The following is a 16703-nucleotide window of genomic DNA, read 5'->3' as shown; positions in this document are numbered from 1 at the left end:
GACATTTGGGTTTATTTAATAAACAAATCCCTTTTTAAGATAATCTTGAAAATTATGATCATGTTTCAGTCTTTAAAATGTTTCTTTTTGGCATTATTTTCAATTCTCCATCCAACAATCTGGAATTTTTTAGTTTGTTGATTTCTCATCTTTTGCATCACATTTTTAAAATGTAATAAATTTTTGAAATCTTAGTTTGTTGTATTACTTATGTGGCTATATGTTTAAAAAACTTCAAAGGTAAAAAAAAAACATTAATACAGCTAGCATTATATAATTACTTGAAGGTAATTAATAGTTGATGTACAAAACCAAGACGAAACGGAACTTTTATTGAAGTAAAATATTTGTTTCAACTATATTTCGTACATCGTTTTCTTTTGAAGAAACAAATTAATTCGTTCTATTTATAATTATACTTATACTTCGTAAATTATATTATATTTCTGTGTTAGATGAACAGATATGAACAGGTAACTAGTTTGTGTATGACACAGTATGTCATCTGTGAACAATATCGTATAATGATTGCTTAGAGTGTAACAGACTTCTGCCATGTCAAATATTTTGCTAGTCACCATTTAAGATGTTTGTATGTGTTTTTTCTTCTTATGATAGCTTTTGCATAATATGCAACAAACGTATCTTTAAAGAGTATTAACGCCTATCAAAGGTCAACTGATTTTTTTTTTACTTTCTAAGAAATCATATATTTCAAAATGATTTTTAAGGAAATTAGTAGTCTTGAGAACTAAGAACAATTACATTTTTTTTAAACATTCAAAAAAGAGATACTCCAGCTTCCCTATTGTGAACTTTCCATTTCTATGTAGCAACTTTCCATTAGCGCCTGTATACGTAGTATATATCTCCCGATTGTTACGAGAATCCCGAGCTTGTATTTATTATTATAATTTCCTTGATAGAGGGTTGCTGCTAACAAGGAAGCTATTAAACCAAGAGTTCAAAATGGTTTGTAATAACATGAGCAACACGACGGGTGCCACATGTGGAGCAGGATCTGCTTACCCTTCCAGATCACCTGAGATCACCCCCAGTTTTTGCTGGGGTTAAAACTTTGTGTTGCTTAGTCTTTAGTTTTTTAAGTTGTGTCTTGTGTACTATTATTTTTCTGTTTGTTCTTTTCTTTCTTAGTCATGGCGTTGTCAGTTTATTTTTGATCTGTGAGTTCTGGTATCTTTTGCAACCTTTTTTTGTCTTTGGTCGTTTTTTTATCTCTTTTACAAAAAATATGGTATGTTGGAAAAAGTCAGCAATTGTTCTAAAAGATGCCGATTTTATAGATTGTTGCAAAGGTTCTTTAACGTGAACAATCTATGGCACTCCACTTTCGCAAGCTTAGAGTTATTTGACACTATCTCGATGTTATGGGGATGCATATCTATAAATTCGGTACAGCCAAGAGAGGCTCTCATCAGCATCAGTTTTGTTGTTGAGCGGGAGAAGTTAATATATTATGTATCTACAACTAGCCTTGGTGTATATGCCACAAACATAATTCGGCAGAGTAAAGGAAATGAATTGTGTTTGAAAAACATAAAGAAAAATATTATATGTACCTGTTCCGAACCGGAATCATGGCATTTAATTGTTTTCAACGGTTACTATTTGTTATAATTGTTTTTCAATTTTTAATGTGATATAAATCAGGTCGTTGTTTGATTTCTCTGTAAGATAATTTAATATTTTTCATTAGGAGACATTTATTCATGGCTGAATAATGATGGCCGAACGGTGACAAGTTAATGTATACATCATTGTCCGATGGTATATACAGTTATCTCATTGGCTATCTATGTTCTTTTCGTCTTTTTAGCTTTAATACAGAGCAATATAAAAACATATATTAAAAGGATAGTTATCATCATTACAAAAGGGACAGATATTTTACGCAGCCCAAAAAAAACGAAGAAAACATACGAACGCTACTTACAAGAGAGATCGGAATTTAAGCCGTAAGGTTATAAAGTTCTCAATACTCAACATTTTCCCTAATGTATTGAAATGCAAATCCTACTGTAAAAAAAGAAAAGACTGTTAAAAAAAATATGGTTTAAAAGACCAAAACATAGATGTCATAAAACGTAGCAATCCATTAATGCTTTTGGTGACGGTGTTATTTGGGACTAAATTATCATTCTTCTATCGCATGATACATAATCACTTCATATAGCGTATCAGCGTATTTTATAGGAGTAAAACGACAGGTGTCATATGGGGAATAGGATCTGCGTAACCGGCACAACTGAGATCATCCTGGGCTTTTAGGTGATGTTTGTATTCCCCAGCCTTCAGTTTTCTATGTTGTGTTTTGTACAAAAACACACTTGTTGTTTACACTTATATAGATAGTATACATTTATATTGAACACAAAAATAGTAGCAAGATGCGATAAAAAAAATTATGGTCACCTTCATCATATGTAATGTTTTTTTCAATGGCCAAAACATGTCAAAATTGTAATTTAAGAATGAAAATAATTATTCCTACACACGTACTGCTTATTTAGCCTCACAATAGTATATTCTTGTAACTAGCTTTGGACATATTGTCCGTATATCGTTCCTTCAAAGTAGTATACATTTATCGTGTTTTGATCGTTTTTGTTTTATTTACAATTATATTCACGACGAATTTTTTCGTTGATGGTTGATCTGATATGAAGTACTGTTCAATATGTTTTTTATTTTCGTTATATCATCGTTTTGTCACAAAATGACGGCAGAAAACCGCAGTTTCAATTGTCATTTCAACTTTAGCAACAAAATACTGACCACACACGATTCCTAAACATTATATTTGAAATTATCAAAGCGAAATTGTCAACAATTATTAATGGTATCTAAAAGCAAATTTTGTTAATTGTTTGGCATCTTTTATTTCGACTATACAGCTGTGTTAAAGAGAAAATCTACCTAAGAATTACGTAATATGAATTACATAATTTAATATATTTTATCAATGTTGCTCTCAATTACCAAATCTTATGTAATATGAAAGGCAGATTGAAAAGACATTTTTCTTGATGAACATAAAAGCATACCAAAATCATTGATATTTTTACGACATCAAAATGCATTTCAACATTTAAAATTAACGACATGAAAATTCATTAAGGTTTATGACTCTTCTGTAGCCATTTTGTACGATTTTTTCAAACTTTAATTGTATCAATAAAATTGAGAATGGAAATGGGGAATGTGTCAAAGAGACAACAACCCGCCCAAATAAAAAACAACAGCAGAGGGTCACCAACAGGTCTTCAATATAGCGAGAAATTCCCGCACCCGGAGGCGTCCTTCAGCTGGCCCCTAAACAAATATATACTAGTCCAGTGATAATGAACGCCATACTTATTTCCAAATTGTACACAAGAAACTAAAATTAAAATAATACAAGACTAACAAAGGCCAGAGGCTCCTGACTTGGGACAGACGCAAAAATGCGGCGGGGTTAAACATGTTTGTGAGATCTCAACCCTCCTCCTATACCTCTAACCAATGTAGTAAAGTAAACGCATAACAATACGCACATTAAAATTCAGTTCAAGAGAAATCCGAGTCTGATGTCAGAAGATGTAACCAAAGAAAATAAACAAAATGACAATAATACATAAAACTAGATATAACAAATAATAGAGATAGACCATTTTGTACATAAACCAAGGGGAAACTTGATGCAAGCATTATTATTTACTGTTTCATTTTATTTAATAGAAAAGGAGTACTTTGTGGCAAATATACCAAGATTTATAGAAAATTCACAGCCTTTAATACAGAGATTTTGTTATAAAATTGGAAATATAGATTACTAATACTCACTTGCTTTTCTATGATGTGCTAGGGTTTATTTTTTACAAAAAAGTTCTAACCAACCTGTAAATTCCAAAATACCTCGTGTTGAGTCACTAAAGTCGAGAGGACCCTAAAAGGTGTACTTGGTTTGGTCCATATTTTATTTGTTTTAACCAATAACTAAATTTATAAACTTGTTTTAAGGAAATCAATGATGGCACTGCATGCAATAACAGTATATATATCAGTCATCAAATTGCCAAATATGAGAGTACAAGGATAAAGGCTGTGGATTTTCTATGAAATTTCCATATGTTTAGCATTGAATCAACACAAGGGTACATAATCCTTAAGCAGAAATCAAACTACTTTTCTGACTTTGAAAAATACAGAATATCTTTTTAGCTCTCATCAATCCTTATACATGTTAGAAAAAGAAAAGAAGGAAAATGTGAATAAAAACCTGCTCTCTCTTTACATTTTAAAAATCAATAAATCCCATAAATGTGCACCAGTTCAGTTAGCTAAAACCTAAAAATCTGTTCGACATCAATACCTCAACTACCCCAAAGAAAATACACAGTCTATGGAAGAAGCGAATCGATAAAAACTGATATTATATTGATTCACTTATAGGGTCTTTGCATCGGAACTAAACACATTTATTCAAAAACCAGTTGTTGGCATGACACGGGTTATGTTCTTCTCATATATGTTATGATGGTATGATACTAAACCCCTAACGGGAAGGATTGTGCCTGATGTTCATATGATGAAATCATAATCTTTCAGTCAATTTAATTGAAGTCTGGAGCTGGCATGTCAGTTAACTGCTAGCAGTCTGTTGTTATTTATGTATTATTGTCATTTTGTTTATTTTCTTTGGTTACATCTTCTGACATCAGACTCGGACTTCTCTTGAACTGAATGTTAATGTGCGTATTGTTACGTGTTTACTTTTCTACATTGGCTAGAGGTATAGGAGGAGGGTTGAGATCTCACAAACATGTTTAACCCCGCCGCATTTTTGCGCCTGTCCCAAGTCAGGAGCCTCTGGCCTTTGTTAGTCTTGTATTATTTTAATTTTAGTTTCTTGTGTACAATTTGGAAATTAGTATGGCGTTCATTACACTGAACCAGTATATATTTGTTTAGGGGCCAGCTGAAGGACGCCTCCGGGTGCGGGAATTTCTCGCTACATTGAAGACCTGTTGATGACCTTCTGCTGTTGTTTTTTTCTATGGTCGGGTTGTTGTCTCTTTGGCACATTCCCCATTTCCATTCTCAATTTTATTAATCGATAAAAACTTTTCTTATATCAACGTGTGATATTGTCTTATATCAACGAGTTGCATTGTGGGAAATTTCAGACGAATGTTAGCCTTTGTACGAAGAAAGGCAGATTTCTCGGTATAAAGTAATGACTCTATTCTTTAAACAGGGTGACATTTAACACGACATACGTCTGTTGTATAATTTCCATGAATTATTTTATGTAATAATTAGTTATCAAAGGTACCAGGATTATAATGTACTACGCCAGACGCGCGTTTCGTCTACATAAGACTCATCAGTGACGCTCATATCAAAATATTTATAAAGACAAATATGTACGAAGTTGAAGAGCATTGAGGGTCCAAAATTCCAAAAGGTTGTGCCAAATACGGCTAAGGTAATCTATTCCTTGGATAAGAAAATCCTTAGTTTTTCAATAAATTTAAAGTTTTGTAAACAGGAAATTTATAAAAATGACCACATTATTGATATTCATGTCAACACCGAAGTGCTGACTACTGGGCTGGTGATACCCTCGGGGACGACGCGTCCACCAGCAGTGGCATCGACCCAGTGGTGTAAATAGTTATCAAAAGTACCAGGATTATAATTTAGTACGCCAGACGCGCGTTTCGTCTACATAAGACTCATCAGTGACGCTCATATCAAAATATTTATAAAGCCAAATATGTACGAAGTTGAAGAGCATTGAGGGTCCAAAAATCCAAAAATTTGTGCCAAATACGGCTAAGGTAATCTATTCCTGGGATAAGAAAATCCTTAGTTTTTCAATAAATTCAAAGTTTTGTAAACAGGAAATTTTATAAAAATGAGCACATTATTGATATTCACAAGCAAGGTGTATTTAAACGAGAAAATTGAATTGTTGAATAAATGAAACATAAATGCACGATTTGTCCTTTGTAGATGTGCACATTCAATAAATATCATGTAGCAAATTCAATGGAATACAATTGAGACGAATTCAATTGTTTGCTAAGCCAAAATCACCTATAAGTCAAAGATACTGCTATATTTCATTATATCAATACGATGTTTGTCTTATATCATAGCGATGTTTTTAAAATATCAAAAAATTATGAATGCGATACTTTTCTAATATAACTGCTTTAGTTTTCTAATATAAAATGAATACGATGACACGTCACAATGCATGTCAAGAAAACATAATTCATAAACTTAGTTCATGACGACGGACCGGCTTAATGTTTGAGGATCAATATCACTTGATAGTTGAAAGTGTTAACAACCTGTTCAGTCTATTGTTTTCAATCACATGGTTTAACCGACTAATTTTATTTGAAGTGATGATGCAATGGCGGAATTTAAATGCAGTTGTAAATAGTCTACCGACCTATTAGATTCTAATATATGTTCAGCGGTGGATCACGGGTAAGGGTCCGGGGATGGAAACCCCTTTTTTGGCCGATCATTGCATTTGAATGGGGACATATTGTTGGATCTCCCTTTATCCTGGGTTTGGAACCCCCTTTTGAAAACGACTGGATCCACCCTTTAGGTCACACTGCTATAGCCTATCCACATGGGTAATATCGAAATAGACAAAAAATGTCATTACTTAAAAGAAAAAAAAACATTCAATCAAACAATCCATTGCAATCCAATACAGCTCCAAATAACAATGAATATTCAAAAGGTAAAGTAAATATTCCAAACAAATCAAAATGTACAAATGTTGATGTCCCGAACTTTGAAGATACCAACTGAGTAGCCTCAGACTATAAATTGAACGACTTCAGATACAACGAAACTAAAAAACTTGTCAAACAGAAAATGTGTTTATTATTAACATAGAAAAAAAATATTGACAAGGAAAACAGTTCTTTTTGGGATATCAAAGACTTTTCCCGTTGGTAAATCGATATCTCTATGAACATAACCAGCTCGCCGCATGGACGCTCTTTTACATCGCGATGACCGTGAGGGCATTCCGATGTATTGTTGCCACAGAGATTTTACTTTTGTTTTTTATTAGTACCCGATTGTACAAATACACGAACATTTCTTAGTGCAAAATAACAATCCGTATCTATTCTATATTTATAAATATAGATCGTTCAGTGCTGTTTGTTTGGTAATTTTATTGACGTAATCGTTCTTGTACCATCATAACTGTCGTTCCTGTTAAAGCTTTAGAAGTGTGCTAGTTCATTGCACTTAACAAAAGATTCAGCACCTAAATGACGTTTTTGGAGGACTGGAAAGCAGTTATTTATAAGGGGAACTTTTAAAGATTTATAGATATAAGAAGATGGTACATGAGTTCGAATGAGACAACTTTCCATCAAAGTAAAAATGTGTTTCAAGTAAACCATTATAGATCAAAGTAGGGCCTTAAACACGGAGCCTTGACTCACAGCGAAAATAAGAACATAAGAACAAAAAAAAAATACTAGTGTTAAACCATTCAAACAGGAAAACCAACGGTCTAATTTGAATAAAAAATGAGATTTAAAAGTACAGGTCAGATTTTGTCGAATCAATCTGAACGAGGACAATATGATTCATCTTTGTCACAAGTTAGTTTCATTGTTATCAATAAAGAAAGTCTTCCATGCGTGCGTTGCGAGCATATCAGATATATATTATTTTGGTGCGTTCATTATAAAATTTGCTAAATGTTATATATGTGAACAATAATTTTGATACTTAGCTATTTGATTACGACATTGTTTATTAAACCCAAACGGTACTGGCATTTTAAAATTTTTAAAATGGTGGATTGAACCTGATTTTATAGTGCTAAACCTCTCACGTCTATGACAGTCTCATCAAATTCTGTCATATTTACAACGATGCGTGAACAAAACAGACATAATAGGTAAAATTGTCAAAATATAGGTACAGCAGTCAAATATTAATACTAATAAGTACTAATATTGATATAACAAAAACACCGCTATGATATTTTAAAAGTATCGCATTGATATTAGAAATAATAGCATTTGTATATTTATGTATATAAGAAAAACACATCACTTCAAATTTTACACGACCATAAACGTCAGCTTCTAATTAACTTCTGAATGTATATTTAGACTCCATTGTTGTTTATATTTGAACAATAAGTTTTAAAGTTAGTAATTTCTTAATTTTTCGTTGCCAAAAAACAACATTTTCCGCATGGAATGTCTGCATATTTACAATTGATATTAGACAATATCGCTACGTGGTATAAGAAAAGTTTTTATCGATTCGCTTCTTCCATAGACTGATACATGTAGTAAAATCCCTCTTAATTCAGCTTCGTCGGTCAAGCTAAAGTGTAATCTCTGTAAAGAAGCACATATTGATTCCTTCAATAGAATTGCTAAAAGAATGAAACATTAAATTACAATTTGTTTTTAATTTGTTTTAATTTTAATTGAAAGAAATTCAAATTCACTAAATGATTCAACCGAAACCCTTTTATGGGGGAGGGGGGTAAATATTTTACTAATTTTGATTAATTTTGTCATATTTATGTCATCACTAACATTTCTTCTTCCCACCCACAATCTGAAATTCTTTATTTTGTTTATATTTCAGCTGTTGCATCGAATATTTCAAATGAAATATAATGAGAAAGTCTTAAAGTTTGTTGTATCACCATGCCACTGCATGTTCAAATAAACTTCAAACGTCAACAACCATTAATACAGCTATCATTATATAATAACCTACTGATGATTATCATTTGGTATACAAAAAAAAGTAAAATCACAAAAATACTGAACTCCGATGAAAATTCAAAACGGAAATTCCCTCAACAAATTGCAAAATCAAAAGCTCAATATACATCAAACAACTGTCATATTCCTGACGAAAAACACACGCAACAGACGCTTTATTGGAGTAAAATGGTTATTATAACTTCATTTTGTAGATAGTGTTCTTTTGAAATAAATATACACAAAGGTTGTCCGTTCTTTTTATAATTAAGATATGAACTAGGTAAATGTTTTTGTGTACATGTATCACCAGTATGGATACATTTAAATTTAGGCAAATATCAAATATTGATTGCTGAGAATGATGGATTTGTTTTCGCTTAATTGTTGCATGGCTAATGTATAGCGATATACTTCTGTTCCCTTTGTAAACTTCAATCGGTTTTGACAATCACTGTTATGTTACTTGCTGGTTACTTAACCATGTTAACGTTCAGTGAAAATATTTTCAGCAAATTTATACAAATATATTTCGACCAATACGACAGGTCAACTTTGAACTTCCAATAAAACTAGAGGCTCCAATGAGCATACAGCATGTGTAACCTGGAATCATGTTCGCCTCAACAATAACCACGCGTGATCATTGTACAATAGAATATAATTTCTTTCTTTTTTCATGTTATGCAGATTTGTTTTTAATGTACAATTTCTCCCTATCTACTATTATAAACAACTACGTAAAAATCATATTTCCACAATTCTATCTGTGTTTAGTCTTGTTGATAATATTGACTGTTGCCAGTTTCTCTTTATCTTCAATAGTGTTCTGTAGCAAAAAGCGGAAAGTCCTCTTTTTATTAAGATTCAGAGTGGTCATTGTTGAGGCGCACATGGATTCAGGTGACACATACTGTAAGATCATTGTAAATCTACTATATTGTTGGCCTAACATCCCGACATTAGGGAATAAAATGTCGTTTACTGGCAATAACTCCCAGCAACAGTCTACTAAAGATTTGTTGCAAATTGTGTATATCAACATTTCGCTTTTTTTTTTATCGTTATTACTATAATCATGATACGGGCAATAACTCATATAAGGAGTCATCCCATAATTCAGTCAATCGTAAACATGGTAAATATTGTCTTGCCAATCATTTTTTTTTTTTCTAATTTAGAGATTCTCCATATACATAAGTGTTTTCAAGATGATACATAACACTTGCATTGCATTCGTCTATGTAATATTTTTATCAATGACGGGCATGTTATTTGGTAGCCGATATTTTCAAAGACTACGTTTTAATTATATAATTACCTTAATGGGTACATGCACAGTAGTTTCAGGGGACAGCTTTGTTAAAATTAACGGACGACGGACACAAAGTGATGCCAATATGTAACAGATGACGTACGTTAAGTGATCGGTAACGCTCACCTGGCTGTGTGTGCCAGGTGAGTTCAAATCAAGCGAACAATTGACATAATGCGGCACAAATTACGAATCATAGAAAATATATCAAACCTTAAATACCATGTTAGATTTTTTTCCTTGATGAAATCAATAAATTTTTGGATATATTTTATCAACTAAAACACCAATATGTTTAAACTAAAAGTTTAGTTTAAAATCAGGGCTGGGTAGCATTTTAAAGAATAATACTGTAGATAGAATTTCAGACAAATCAGACAGTAATTTTAAGCAGTGTTAAGGCAGTTTGGTCAATATGAACGCGTTTTGACGAAATATTTCTGAAATATATAAGAAATGCAATTGATAGTAGATCATTTTGCAAGGGCTTCTTCTCTTTTTATTACCATGATAAAAATCGATGTTGATTTAATGCAGAGAAAATTCTAGCTAAGCCGATAGCTACTACTGTTGTAAAATAAAGGAACGCATTAGAGGAAACATGGCTTGTATTCCAATTTTTATGCAATGAAGTCACGTACAGGTTGGTTATAGTGCAATTCGAAGTGAATAAAATATTTGCAAGTTAAATGATATCATACAGTTCTATGTACTCATCGCCACAAACATACAGTGTCTTTCCAGATTCATCCAGCCATATGTCAGAGAGATTTTTAATATTCACGCACTCCGAAAGTACCATTTTTATTTGTTCACCGTTTTCAGAAATGACATTAATCGAACCGGTTTCACCTCCAGCAAATATTAATCCCCGGGCACTCAGTGCCAAGCTATTGGTTTTCTTCATTTCGGTATCTTAACAAGAAAATAATTCTGTCCCGTCGACAGAAATACAGCTTACATGAAAATCTTTAGTGGTATACCTGAAGTATTTTCTATTTGGATCCACTGCCAATGCATTCAGCCCGGAACAGTCTGTGTTCGTTTGAAAACACGTGGTCAATGGTTTTGAAGATGAATCCGAAAATTTCCGCAATTCAGTACCAACGATTGCGTAAAAGTTTCCAGCATACATACAAACACCGCCAGTTGATGGAGGATTTCCTTTTATTACCTTCTTTGTGTGGAAACTATTGTCATACAAAACACGTAACAAACAGTTATTGTAAGAAGAGACAAGAAACGAATTATCAGTTGGGTTATATGAAATTCTTTTAGGATCATGACACACTTTATATTTTTGCGTTACTTTTCCCTCATCAAGGTTAAATTCTACTAACTTATATGGTGTGGTACATAAAACTAAACTTTTACTCGAAATGCATACACCTCCTGTTATTTTGTACCCATAGAGATGTATTGTTCGCTTTTTTGATAAATGAATATCTATACTAGAATCAAGAGATTGTAACCCAATTAATGATCTGTTTATTGTCTCCGTTATGGCAATCCTTCCAATACAATCTCGTTGGCTTATTTGTCTCAATATTTCGTCAACGATGAACTGAACTTCAACGTTGCCGCTTACCTTAAGTTGCGTAATTGCTTCCCTCATTTTAAACTCAATTTCGGACTTAGATTTTTCCAGATGAACAAATACCTGGACTGAAGACACATATTTGTTAACAAGATCCGTTGTCCTGTTGATGCTTTGGATGTTCTCAAACAAAGAACTTGAAAACTCGATGTTTGATTGTTGCTTTAATTTTATATCGTCTTGTTGCAGTGCGAGTTCTGTCTTGAAAGAAACTAACAGTTCATCAAGCCTATCTTTCATAGATTGAACATTCTGTGTAGCTGTGTTTTCAATTTCGATAAATGATTCCATAAGTTTTTCTTTATCTCGTTTGCTTTCTTGTAACACCTTGTCTGTAGCATTTTCCTTTATTGTTAAATCCTTTTGAAATTCTTCCAACGCATCTTTATTTATTGAGGGAACTTCTTCTATCGCTTGAACATTGTCACACTTCCTATGTTTTAGTGTTAAACAAAGGACGCACAAAATCTGTTTGTGATCAACGCAATAAGCTTCCACGTGCTAGATTTATGAACTGGACACGAATCCGAAATAACACTTAGATCAATGTCCTGTTTATCCATGCTTATTTGACTGATCTGAACGACGTTATGATCAGCAGAAAATTTCATAACCTTATGTTACTTAATGCATTGTTCACAAAAAGAATCCCTGCAGTCTTGACACCAAAATTTTGCCTCTGACCTTATATTTTGTCGCGAACAAGTGTCACATTCATTTTCATTATCTTTCTTTCCAGATTCCTCCATTGAAGAACTTATCTGAATATCAGGCAGCAATGATACCCACCGCGATAAAGGTATTTCTTGTTTGATCAAAAATATAACTGCTCTACATATGGGACACGAATAATTTGAAGTTTTGAAATCTCCACTGAGTTCTGTCGATGAAAATAATTCATTGATACAAAGTTCACAAAATGTGTGTGGACAAGGTAAACGTTTCAGTATACCTGTACCAGATTAGTTAGGTATAACTAAAAATAGAAATAACACCTGAAAACCAGAAACTGGATCATTGCAAATGTTTTACTCAATCTTCATTTTTTTTATAATTAGTGTTGGGGCATATTGGCCATCGAATTAAATTGTTATTGTCAGTAAAAAAAGACAAAAGATAGACGGTGAAAGAATAAGACTACAAAATAAAAACGGTTTGGTGTCATCCACAAAATGTGAATGCTCAAATCCACAGAAATGATTGTATGCATTTTAGAAATGAAAAAAATCTGACCTGTAACGATTTTGAATTCTCGGCAACGAATTATCGGCAATGAAGTTTTATATGCAAAATTAAACACATTTCAGCATTGAAAGTTTTGATAACGGCTCGAAAAAAATAGAATCAAGGACGTTCTTCGCTCGTCATGATTATTTATATAACCTTATACCATAAAATAAAACGTGCACTAACCACATAAATCTGCAGAACAGCTAAAGAGAAACCAAAAAGCACTACACAAATACCAATTGAAAATATAGAATCATCTATGTAAAACAAACTGTATGATAAACAAACGAGCCTCAAAAATCAGAATGTATGAAATAAGAACTCACCGAAATGTATTGCAATAAAATGTTTTTAATTTATTTGAACACATCATGTTATTTCAAAAGAAGCCAGAAACAAAATTAGTTCTCTCCAATTATGATAGATATAAGTCTAGCATATTCTACACTCACTGTGAGTGGAAGAGCCTATTTGTAATGTAGGAAAAGGCTCTGGGCAGTTTCAACCATAACATACATATCTCAAAATCCTAAATGACTGAATAAAGGTATGATACATGTTGTTTTTCACATAGGAGAGGGAAGTCTTAACCTTCAAATTCAGACGTGCAGCTGGGGTTTGATAAACACCTCCCAATATATAGTTATGCCAAAATCCCTTCGTAAGAATATATTTCAGAAGAAAATCAAATCCCATTTAAGTTTCTATGATGAGTTTATTTTTAACCAGTGGGTCGATGCCACTGCTGTTGGAGATTTATTTCCCCGAGGGTATCACCAGCCCAGTAGTCAGCACTTCTGTGTTGATTTGGGTTATCATTGATATGGTCATAATTATAAATTAACTGTTAACAAAATTTAGAATTTTTGAAATACTAAGGCTTTTCTACCTCAGAAATACATTACCTTAGTTGTATTTGGCAAAACTTTCAGGAGTTTTTGGTCCTCAATGCTCTTCAACTTCGTATTTTATTTGGCCTTTTAACATTTTTTTATTCGAGTGTCGCTTATGAGTCTTTTGTAGACGAAACGCTCGTCTGGGGTAAACATAAAATGTCAATCCTGGTTAGATATATTTAACTATTACGACATCATATTTCAATGAGATGCTAGCAACATAAAATCTGAGACTTATTTTATGATATGAAAAGATCAAAACAATTTTTTTACAGACGATGAACATGTATGACCCGTTTAGAAATAAACATTGATATAATGCCACCGTGAAATTGCGCCCCATTGATATATCTAACCAAAAAAAAAGTACCAGTAGCACGTCTGTGTATACCTTTATAAAGGAAGAGATAGACCCCCTTACAACCCTAACCCCAATATTGTAGCATCAGTAGTTTCAGAGAACATTTATGTAAATATTAAAGGGTGAAGGATGATGATGTTTGATAACTATAACAAACAATGGACTACAAGTGATTAAAATAGCTCACTTGTCCCTTCTTTCAAGCTTATAAAGTAAAATTGCAAAATACCGAGCTCCTAGTAATATTCAAAGCGGAAAGTCCCTAATCATATGGGAAAATCAAAAGCTCCAAAACAAAACCAATAGATAACTGTCATATTCCTGGCTATTGGTACTTTACGGAACGGAACGGAACGGAACGGAATTTCATTTAAGGTATCCAAAGGGGGCATTTATCAAAATTTCGAAAAATCTTTAAAACAAAACAAACTTTAAAATTTCTGTGTTTTACGGTTTTCCATATACAAATAACACAAATGTATACTTAATCTCATCTTCACAGGTGAAATGTGTAATAATGTATAACATCGGGAAATATTCTGTAGATGAATATGTCGGATTGTCCTGATAAATTATCATGGAATTAACGCATTTGCAAATCATGCATTATGATATCTAGACTGACCTCACGTCGTCCTTGATTAGAGACAGTGATCAAGTTGAATCTGATTTAAACTTTTTAATTTATTTTTCCGTTCCGTTCCGTTCCGCAAAGTACCAATTGCTCTGAGGAATTGGTATTTAACGGAAAAAACGGAAACAGACATCTTTAATGTAATTAAAGCAGTATGATAAACAAAATTGTCTGACACCTCTTTTTGCATGAGTGGTATGTGTTTTAGGTAGCATTTTCGACTTGATCAAAAATAAAAAATTTAACACAAAGGCAGGTTACACAAAAAGTCTTTCTCCTTCCATCGGTAATTATATTTTAAAAAAGAGGCCTTCAACAGCCCGTTCCTATGATGATTAGAGACAGTGATCAAGTTGAATCTGATTTAAACTTTTTAATTTATTTTTCCGTTCCGTTCCGTTCCGCAAAGTACCAATTGCTCTGAGGAATTGGTATTTAACGGAATCAACGGAAACAGACATCTATAATGTAATAAAAGCAGTATGATAAAAACAAGTCAGACCCTTCTTTTTTGAATGAGTGGTAAGTGTTTTAGATAGCATTTCGACTTGATCAATATTTAAATAAACAGCTGCGCCATGAGCGCATGATACGCCCGTCGTCTTGTGAAAAAACATAAATCTTTTTTGAATAACACAGGGTTGTACAGGATGTCATGCTTAGTATATCCTGACTCATTCCTTATTCCCGCTCAATAGGAAGATTATACAAGATGTATTTGGAAACCCGACGCAACGTTAGCCTGTTAAGTTTTAAGCAATAGAGATACAGCGTAACATGTGAAAAAAACCCTCTTTTTTTACAAAAAACTCAATAACTCGAAAATATAAAAATGAATCATCACCAAAACAGCACTTACAACACTTCTGTCGCTGGTCTATCGTTGCCACTTTCGATCTCCTTACAATATTCAAAGTGATATGGATACTTGAGATCAGGATTGAGAAGAGTAAACGATATCATGGAATATGACCATATATCCATTTGCTTTAGGTCCTGTAAATCTCGAAGTTTGGTCCCGTCATGAAAAAATATTTCTGGTGCCATGAACACAGGCGTACCTCTAAATACGTTGTTCGTTCTTGTGTGTACCAAAGTTGCTGTCTGAATTAGCTTTGCTCGACTTTCCCCGAATTCTGTCAGCTTTGCAACAACCGGTTTATTCAACCATAAGGTACTTATATCTTTGTTATCTTTGCAATAGTGCTGATTGGAAACCAGTATATTTTCTGGCTTAAGATCTCTGTGTACTATATTGTTATCGTGAAGGTAGGAGAGACCACTACAAACATCTGTTGCAACAAATTGGTGGAGATGTTCAAATCCTTCACGGTCATAGTTATCAATACATTTTAAGAGGTCTCTAAGGGAATGGGTCACAAATTCTTGACCAAATGGTTCAAAATTAAAGGCCAAATATTCCATAATGATGCCATGATTTCCAATTTCGGTTTCTTTATATATAGAATTAAATTTGACAATGTTTTGGTGGTTTAAATTGTTCATGACTCTTGCCTCTTTCAAGAACAATTTTTTACTGTCGGCATCATCCACAATGAGCTCTTTTAGTACATAATCTTTGCCTTGCATTTGGCACAAAGAAATGTGCCCGTAACTTCCACGTCCAATTGTCTTTAGCCTTTTTACATCACTTGGCTTACAGAGCGGCAAACCATCTGTCAAATTTTTATCAAAAATTACAGCAGTCCTTTTTCGAGGGGGAAGCAGCTTGGGTAATTTGAAAGCCGTAATGAATTGCTATCTGCAAATAACCTAAAAAAATTAAATACAATATATCAATTGATGCTTTTAGAGTTCTAGGGATTCCAATGTCTGACCGTACATTTTAAATAAAAACAAGGTTTCCCTCTAAATTGGCGCGTGTAC

At 33.1% G+C, this 16703-nt stretch overlaps 1 protein-coding gene across 1 annotated transcript; it reads right to left on the bottom strand.

Moving 5' to 3' along the window:
* Nucleotides 1-15671: 15671 nt before the first annotated feature.
* Nucleotides 15672-16406, bottom strand: LOC139526178 (probable serine/threonine-protein kinase nek1). Its single transcript, XM_071321303.1, has one exon. The coding sequence runs from the start codon at nt 16404-16406 to the stop codon at nt 15672-15674; it is 735 nt and encodes a 244-aa protein (XP_071177404.1).
* Nucleotides 16407-16703: the final 297 nt, after the last annotated feature.

This window comes from Mytilus edulis, chromosome 6 (assembly GCF_963676685.1).
Source record: "Mytilus edulis chromosome 6, xbMytEdul2.2, whole genome shotgun sequence".
NCBI classification, from domain to species: domain Eukaryota; kingdom Metazoa; phylum Mollusca; class Bivalvia; order Mytilida; family Mytilidae; genus Mytilus; species Mytilus edulis.
This window is presented reverse-complemented; position numbering and strand designations above follow the sequence as displayed.